Source organism: Eurytemora carolleeae, unplaced genomic scaffold (assembly GCF_000591075.1).
Source record: "Eurytemora carolleeae unplaced genomic scaffold, Eaff_2.0 scaffold957, whole genome shotgun sequence".
In the NCBI taxonomy this organism is placed as follows: Eukaryota; Metazoa; Arthropoda; class Copepoda; order Calanoida; family Temoridae; genus Eurytemora; species Eurytemora carolleeae.
In genome coordinates this window covers 28,112-37,989 of record NW_019396848.1, presented here as the reverse complement: position 1 = coordinate 37,989, position 9,878 = coordinate 28,112, and the positions used below count along the sequence as shown (strand labels likewise).

General features: G+C 35.8%; 1 protein-coding gene across 2 annotated transcripts in view; it reads left to right on the top strand.

Moving 5' to 3' along the window:
- The window catches only part of LOC111709359 (vegetative cell wall protein gp1), an 18,463-nt gene extending 11,853 nt beyond the window's left edge, over nt 1-6,610 (top strand). For both annotated transcript variants that reach the window (XM_023483003.1, XM_023483004.1), the window contains exon 2: nt 4,148-6,610. In XM_023483003.1, coding sequence (XP_023338771.1) covers nt 4,176-6,173 — 1,998 coding nt within the window. In that variant the 5' untranslated portion in view covers nt 4,148-4,175 and the 3' untranslated portion in view covers nt 6,174-6,610. The remainder of the gene's footprint in view (nt 1-4,147) is intronic.
- The last annotated feature ends 3,268 nt before the right edge of the window (nt 6,611-9,878 follow it).

The following is a 9,878-nucleotide window of genomic DNA, read 5'->3' as shown; positions in this document are numbered from 1 at the left end:
ACATTTAACTCAAGATAGGACTAGATAATACAAATACATTTACCACAAGATAGGACTAGATACTACAAATACACTCAACTCAAGATTGGACTAGATACTACAAATACATTTACCACAAGATAGGATTAGATACTACAAATACACTCAACTCAAGATTGGACTAGATACTACAAATACATTTAACTCAAGATAATACGAATTTACATTCAAAAGAGAACTACTCCAAACAAAAAATACATCCAAACAATATTCAACGAATTGAAAGATTAAAAATAAAAAAACACGAAACAAATTATCGGTGCGCAGGATGACTACTCCAAACTCAAAAATTTAAATTTATAAGCTTGAGATTTGGGAGGGGGGAAGGGGGGAACCAGTTAAGTGCTCTAAATTCCTTGTATCAAGTTTCTAGCTAATAAGATAACCATTCAGGGCTTACTTGAATAGTTTAGAGGCAGCAGAGATGTAGTATATACAGTTTAAGGGAGTAGAGAAGTAGTATATACAGTTAAAGGGAGTAGAGAAGTATAATGATTTTATAACATTATTTTGTTCATCATTCTCATCATAATGCTTGTAAGAATAACTTTACATGTTTATGGTGTAACAAACACATATTTTTATAAAATAAGGTATTACAGTTCTTGTAAAATTATAAGTTTGAGCTAACAATTGTATTAAAAATGGACATACCACAAATCCCCTAATACATCAAGTTTTCTCTTTCGATGCCAGGTTTTTGTTCATCTGTTTATCTTTTTCAATACTTATACAATAATTTATCTAATTCTTGGCACTGAAACATCCACAATTAATTTGTCCCTATTTTTTCTTAATTTTCTAAACTAGCCAAAATTAATGAATTTATTTGTTTTACACTGAGTAAGTTTTAACTATATATGTTTTTTAGATTTTTCCTTTTATTTCATTTGGTTTGGTGTGTTTCAATTTGGTTTTATTTGGTTTGGTGTGTTTCCACTTGGTTTAATTTGGTTTGGTGTGTTTCCACTTGGTTTAATTTGGTTTGGTGTGTTTCCAATCGGTTTTATTTGGTTGGATTTGTTTCCACTTTGTTTTATTTGGTTTGGTGTGTTTCAACTTGATTTTATTTGGTTTGGTGTGTTTCAACTTGATTTTATTTGGTTTGGTGTGTTTCAACATGGTTTTATTTGTTTGGATTTTATTCAACTTGGTTTTATTTGATTGGATCTATTTCAGCTTGGTTTTATTTGTTTGGATTTTATTCAACTTGGTTTTATTTGGTTTGATTTGTCTCCACTTGGTTTTATTTGGTTTGGTGTGTTTCAACATGGTTTTATTTGATTGGATTTATTTCAACTTGGTTTTCTTTGGTTTGATTTGATTCAACGTGGTTTTATTTTGTTTGATTTGTTTTAACTTGGTTTTATTTGGTTTTATTTGTTTCAACTTGGTTTTATTTGGTTTGATTTGTTTCAACTTGGATTTATTTGGTTGGATTTTTTTTCGACTTGGTTTTATTTGTTTTGATATGGTTGGGTTCAGTTTAACTTGTTCTTTTTGAAACATTTTAATTTGATTATGTACGGTGATAACCAGAAAACAGTGGAGTTCATTTTTTATCAAGAAGACGACAATCATTCCCCATTATTGTGGTCACCTTAGTAGAAGAATGCATGTACTGTACTGCAAAGCGTGGACTGAAGCCCAAAGGTGTTAAGTGTATGCTGCGTTGAATTACAAGACAGAGACAAAGTCTGTTCTAACCGCGGTGCTCGGCCCCCTAGCCTGTACTAGCCACGGCGCTCGGCCCCCAAGCCGCAGTGCTCGGACCAGAAAGTGTCTTAAACAGGGGCGTGCGAGGGGGGGTTGATCCCCCCGGCCCCCTGAGGGGGGGCACCAATGGGGGGGGGCTCTTTTAATATTACTTCTGCTTGCATTTCCCTTCCTCAGACAATCTACATTCTACATTGCATTGCATTGCACTCACCCAAACTAAAAGATTAAGAAAAGAAATTAAATATATTCTGATTTACAACAATACCCTTCAAAGCTTTGTCTGATCAAGTATTGCATTAAATATCCATGTTTCCCATTTTGAAAACTGATCATTTTTATTTGTGGTTTCTCTACAAAAGTGACTTGCACATTTCTTGCTTTAGAATCGATGGAGAAATGAAGGTTTCAAAGGTACATCGGACATGCCACTCTATAAATGGAGGGGCACGCATGTATTCCATTTAAGTATAATTACATCGTATAAAAAATACTTTAAAATCTCACTTTTGCCCTTAACTAAAAAAGTTTATCAAAACGGCTTTAATCAATACTGCCTTCAGTGTAAATATATATTTGATATCATAATTTATAAAGCAATATATATCGATCCTATGAAAATATAGATATTTTTTTAGAAACGTTTCGCATCTCTATTTTTCATCACAGTATAAGAGGGATTGTCTGATAACTTCCACTTCAGAAAATTAGATAAATAATTTATTAACGCTTGTAATATGGAAGTGTGTATATGATCGAATAGTTTACATAGTTAAAAAAGGTTTCAATATTTTTTCAGAAAAGAAGTTTTTAAAAGGGGGGGGAACAATGTTGCCAAGAGGAGGCACAAAATGTGCCCCCCCCCCCTACACAAATGCTCTCGTACGCCACTGGTCATAACCTAACATAATCCTAAAATATATACAAATCTCTCTCTTTCTTGTAATTCAGCGCGGCAAGCGCGCGTAACTCCTATAGACAATTGCCCAAAGTGTGTTCTGTGTAGAGTGGAATTGTGCTAAAATGTTGATTTAGGTTTTCAAGATTACAAATTAAACTAGTTAGGAACAACTTAGAACATAATTATTAATTATCAAGCTTTGTTACTAATTAGTTTAAGCTGAATATGGAGGATTCAACTCCACAATTCATATTATCTATTTATATATATAAAGTTGTGATCTCTGTCTGTCTATCTGTCTGTCTGTTTATTTGTCCGATCATAACTCGGGAACCCCTGAACCGATTTCCCTAAAATTTTGATTGAGGAACTCGGAAAACTCACGGGAATGTTCTTAGTATGGTTTTGAGATTGTAATTTGAAGGGGTCGACTTTTATTGCTAAAAGTTAGTTTCCCAGTAAAATCGTCTAAGTGCGGGTAAACGGCGGGAGTAAGTAAGAGTACCCTGTGCAACGCTGGGTTCCCAAGCTTAATATTTATTTTAGATTAAGAACATTATTGTCAGTTTTAGTTGCCTGGTTTAAATTTAGGACTAATTTTAAAGCTTTCTTAGATTTTAAAGCTTTTCTGTAATTTTCTCAGTTCTCTTGTTTTCTGCTTCTTATAATTTTCTGTTTTTTTAGATTAAATCTGTTTCTGTTTCGAGTTTAGTACTGTTTATGAGTTGAAATCTGTTTCTGAGTTTTAATCTGTTCATGAGTTGAAATCTGTTTACTAGTTAAATCTGTTTCTGATTTAAAATCTATTTCTGAGTTTAAATCTGTTTCTGAGTTTAAATCTGTTTCTGAGTTGAAATTTTGTTTTTGAGTTTAAATCTGTTTATGAGTTTAAACCTGTTTCTGAGTTCAAATCTGTTTTTGAGTTTAAATCTGTTTCTGAGTTTAAATCCGTTTTTGAGTTTTAATCTGTTTCTGAGTTTAAATCTGTTTCTGAGTTTAAATCTGTTTCTGAATTCTAGGTTTTTTCCTAAGTTTTTCAAAAGAAAACTGCAAATATTTACTAATTAACTTTCAAAAATAAATTTCTTAAAAACGTTGCAAATTTCTATCAATATTCTTATCAAAATATTTCAAAGTTGTGGATTTTATTATAATCATTTTCTTTTAGTTAGAACTATGCATAGATTAATAACAATACAGATAGAACACTACATCTTGTCTATTCTAGATCCAGGGGTATTTTGTTCACTATAACCTATTTTATCGAACCTTGCCTCTAAATTGAGTTTTAAATAGGTGTTTGTGACTTGTGTTTTATTACTATTTTTCCTGTATTCATATTTTAGTTTTGATGTAAACTTTGGAAAAATTAGTTTTAATTTAATTCTTCCTTGAAAACATATTAGTTTAAAGTCTAAAAGTTCTCTATCAAAGAGAAAGTTTTTCTGAATATTTAGAATTAATTATATTAAATTTCTCTCTATGTTCTAGAATGTGGAGTGAAGTGTGAGGTCTGTGCATGAGATTCAGCAAGATGGTTTATATCAAGCTAAAACTTCTTCTCCTCCTTCCCCTACTCAACCCTGGCTTCGGAGCTGAGAGAAGGAAGAGGAATGATGATCTTTACCAGTCCCACATTTACAGTCACTACCTCCAAAGAGAAGGAAGGTTTCTATACAATGATGAAAACCAGTTTAATTATGCAGGGGGGTATAATAACAAGAGAGATTTAAACTCACCACCGTATACTGAACCCTACCATGAAAAACCCTACTACGAGGAGCCCTACCACGAGGAACCTTACCACGAGGAACCCTACCACGAGGTCCCAACAAATTTTGTAACTCCACTTCCATCCCATCCTTCTCATCACCCAACACCATCCTCCTTTCACCATCCCGCTCCCCATAGTCCTACCCCTGCTTCTTATAATCCTACTCCCTCACCTTATAGTCCTACTCCTTCACCTTATAGTCCTTCCCCTGCTCCCTACAGTCCTACACCTGTTCCTTACAGTCCAACACCTGCTGCCTACAGTCCTACACCTGCTCCCTACAGTCCTACACCTGCTCCCTACAGTCCTACACATTCTCCCTACAGTCCCACTCCTGCTCCCTATAGTCCAACACCGGCTCCATTCAGTCCTACTCCTGCTCCCTACAGTCCCGTACCTGCTCCCTACAACCCCACCCCTGATCCCTACAGTCCACATCAATCTTCTGCCTATGCTATAACTCCTGCTCCTCCAGCTCCTTATGGAGTTTCTCCAACCCCTCATCCGTACTCTCCAGCTCCAGGTCCCTACTCGCCATACTCTGCTTATAACCCTCACTCTCCAGTTCCACACCATTATTCTCAAGACCATCCTGAACCTAAACCTCACGAATACACTTCGTATCAACCTACTGCTCATCCATCTCATCTTAAACAGCTTAATCATCCGTATCCTCAGTATTCCTACCAACCAGCATATCCAGATCAATACTTTCATCAAAACCCATACGCAACTCCGTACCAACCTCACCAACTCCATCAACCCCTCCTCCATTCTTCCTACCCTCATCAGGTAGAACACAATCCACTTCCAGTCCCACATGAAGTACACCCTCCACCACACCTTAGTGTTCCTGTTCTTCATCATCAACCTCAACTTCATGGTTCTCACGGATTAGTTCATCACAAACCAGCCATTCAACTACATCCAGAGGATACCCAACAATTACATCTGGAAGCAATTAATGAACCCCAGGATCCCCATAACCCTCCTTCTCCTCAAGAGCCGGAGCAATTGACGCATGTCGCTCACCCAGGGTTTTCTCCTGGTAGGGATCTTCAAATCATTTCTCATCAGAATAGTTTCCAGCATCCACAAGAGCAAGCTCATGAGGCAGAACCCTCTTTCCCATTTCCTCAACCCTCCATCCCTCCAACTCTACCATCCATCCCTCCTCCTCAACCTACTTTGGCTCCTTCTCATTCTACCTTCTCTCCTCAACCTTTCTTTCAAGAACTACCTCTCTTTCCCTCCCCCACTCCCCAGCCCCATTTACAACCTGCACTTCACCTTGAAGAGGAGAAGGAGATAGAGCGTCCTCGTCCCACACCTGTTCCGATCTTTGCACCAACACGACCTCGACAGAGTAAAACCTTCGGTTCCTCGGCTAAAAACCAAATCCGTGGTTCTGCCCCGGTTAAAATGGAAAAATCCGCCGCTCTTCAGAAACTTTATGACATAGCTGGCGATGACTGGGATTCTGACGAGACGATCCAGAAGAGTTTGTCCAAGCAGCTGACCAAGTTTATCTGCCCCGCTAATGAGGGGAATTTTCCAGATCCGAACAGCTGTGATGTGTACCACCAATGTGCCCATGGGGCGTCTACCCGGTACACCTGCCAGGCCGGTCTCAAGTGGAATGTGGCAACGGATCAATGTGACTGGGAGGCAAATGTGGATTGTAGTTTAAACCTACGTCCAGGGTCGGGCGGCAGTGCCATTTATCGTTATTATAAATATTAGTAAACTCTTCAAGAATATCTGAAGGACAAATTCAAAAATGGAGATTATTAAAGATTTTATAAGATAAGATGAAATTGGACAAAAACTGTAAATTAAAGGTGTCAATGAAAGTATTTCTCGATGAAACCGCAGAATTTTTTAACTAAAGGTCCTCCGGCATGATTTGATAAATTTCTTGCTTAAAGCCTTGGAACAAATCCTTGAAAACATTAATAAAACATGGCTCAGCTAGATGATCATGTCTTCAAGCCAATGCAACCCTATTCTCTCTATCTTCCATTATTAAACATATTATATAAGGGCATTAATAAACCTTGTACATGATTTTCTAGACGCACATTGTACATTTTGCTCAACACTTATTGTATTGCAATCGTTATTGTACTGTAAACTTGTATTTATTTAATTATTTATTTATTTATTTAAAATACATACTTGTGAAAACACATTTATTTGAAAATGAGAGATAAACCTGGAAGAAAATCATAGGAAATTTAGTTTCTAAAACCATTTTCATTCTTATATATAAGTAGAGCATTTATAAACCATCTTTATATAATCATCGAAATTAAACTTCTTGATAAAAAAGAATTTTATTGCAGCATCTATCTTTACTTTACCATGATAAGAATAGTTCTATATAGATATCATAATACAAACAATTTCCCATGATTTTTAAAAAGAGAAGTTCCTTTTTTCAAAACAAATTTTTAAATAGTTTTATTTTCACAAAAGAAAACTACAAAATTGTTCAAAATTATTTTAACAGTATTTAGTTTTCACCACTATATCCCACCTGCAAACAAAAAACTGTCTAAATGTGAGTTTTAAAAAAATCCTAAAAATTTGAAGATTGAATTATGTTTTCTTGAGTATAATGGGACTCAATGTGTGCACTTTGAAAATTTTCCCTTTTATGATTTAATCTAGAATATCTTTGCACTGGAATTTATTTTAGTTATTTAACAATTCAGCTGGCCAGTTTTTTGCATTTTGCATAATTCCAGTAAAAGTACAAATTATCATTAAATCTAAATTATGATAAAGCAATTTAGCAAATACGGAAGCGCAACCACAAGATTCCTAAATTCTTAATATATACCCTTTAGCGTTGCAGTGCACGGTGCTTTACTTTATAATATTAGGCGGGGTAAGATTGTGGAACTGAAGTGTCCTACGCTGCCTACTTAGAAAAAAAATAGCACTTTCTTCAAGAGACCCTCCATGGAAATAGTAACGTGTTTGATTCATAACGAAACCCTTAAAACATGTATCCGATCAAGGACATATGAGATAAATTTGCTTTTCTATGTTTACATGAAGCAAAAATCGTGGAAACATGATATTCTGTAAAACTGCAGTACGTTGTACATTTTAATGATTTAATGTTGTAAACTTAGACATAATGCCATTTTCATTGAAACTGATAAATTAACTCCGTAGAGCTGAACTAATATGCTTGTTGGATAGCTACCCGTGTGTCCCTGTGTGGCATTTAGAGCCAGGTGGGTTGTGTCGTGGTTGAACTAATAGCTTATTGGATAGCTACCCGGGTGTAACTGTGTGGCATTTAGAGCCAGGTGCGTGGTGTCCTGGTTAACTCTGATAGTGGACGGATTGTACCTGGATTAATGCGGATTAATAAATCAAAGAAGAAGAAGGGAATTGTCAGAATTTAACACTTGTCCAGACAGAAAAAAACGATATAGCTTCCTCATTGTTTTTAGATGAAGGTTTAAAGAATACCGTTGTTAATCGAACACATATCATAGAAACTTGAAACTTCACTAACAGTCCTTGTAAAATATCCTGGCTTTGTTTCCGTTGCTGCCTCGTTGACTGATTAATTAATCCATTTCTCAAGAAAATAATAATAATTCATAGAAAGCTATATTTTATCATATTGAATATTCACATCCTTTATAGTTTTTATTGGCCGGATGAAATTATTTATGCTCAGATTGAAAATTGGAATTTTTAAATTGGATTTTTGCAAAAAAAAAAAATTCCCAAACTTTGTATTTATTTGAACCTTATATGGCAAGTAAGCAAGAGTCATAACCAGGGGGGCTGGATCCTAGCTACCTGTCCGTGTCATTTAGCAAGAGGGTACAATTAGGACAGTTTACTGATAAAGGATCAGGGGGCGGAAACGTCATGTTTGTGTGTCTGTACCAAAAGAGTGGGCGTCTGTGATGAGCGGGGGAAGGCAGGCGGCCGTGAGCCACCACTATTTCCCCTTCCGTGCCACATATTTGCTTTTTTCTCTTCCAGCAGCCATGAGCCACCACTATTTCCTCTAACATGCCACCACGTTGGACTATTCAGGGCAAAACTACTTTATTAAATTGTATATTATTTAGGGCCTGCAAAGTGTGATTTTCAAAAATCCAGCCGCGTCTATTTCTAACACTCAGTGTTAGAAATGGGCCAAGCGTTAGTTTTGGAACTAATAACATCAAATATGCAGTACGCTTTCATATTACAAGTCAAGGTACTAAGGAAAGTTATTTCAGAAGTGTACGCATTTTTTGTACTTCAGGGTACTGTCTTGGGCGGAAAAGTAAACATAAGACGGATGTCACAGCCTGACATGGAATCCATTTTCACAAAAATAATCTATGAAATATTCTGGTCATAGAATACTATTATGTGAATTTTCAAAATTATCAAAATTCAATGCTTTTAACCTCCTCGGATACTAGACGAACATGGATGCATCTATTCTTGTTTACAAATTCCGCCCAGAGAGAACTGGTTTCAATATGTACGTAGAGTATACGCGACCGCAATTAACTTTCCTTGCATTAGTACCTTGGTACAAATGAATGGGGAGGTTTTGTGTCTTAAATTTTCTTATTTTCTCAATTGTTTTAAAAGCAAACTCCGCCAGACACACTCCAGAGAAATCACGATTACAATAATCTACTTTCAAAGAGAAAATTATCCCGTGCATTCATAATTAAACCGAGCTTTAAGAGTACCATTTTTAACCGTACATCCCTCTCTATAAACGGAAAAGATCAGCTGAAATTATGTTTACTGTCTTCAGTTTTTTTGATTGAAATTCCCTTTCCTGCTTTAATGAAAATAGATATTATCAGAAATCACCCCCGAGTACTGTAATATACAGATTGACCTTTGAAAGTGCAGTACATGGCCTGTCCAATTATGATGCAAGGAAAGTTAATTGCAGTTGCGTGTACTCTGCGTACATATTGAAACCAGTTCTCTCTGGGCTGAATTTGTAAACAAGAATAGATGCATCAGTCTTCGTTTAGTTTCCAAGGAGGGTAAAAGCATTTAATTTTCATAATTCACATACTAGTTTCCTATGATCAGAATATTTCATTGATTTTTTATGTGAAAGATGGATCCCATGTCAGGCTGTGACATCCGTCTTGTGTTAACATTACCATCCAGAGACAGATGCGTATACCTCTGAAAAACTTTCCTTGCATTATAACCTTGGATTAGCGTATATTACTCTAAATACAATAACCTCGAATTGATCAGAACTAAACAGTTAAATACAAAATGATTTTTATATAATGTTGTGATGTTTAACTTTTACTTTGCTGGCCAACAAAATTTTTCACTCTACATATTGATCCAGACTATTTAAAATAGCTAGAATAGTGTCTTGGCCTTTGAACTCACCTAACTATTTCATTAATGATTTAGTGTTATAGCCTAGATATTTAC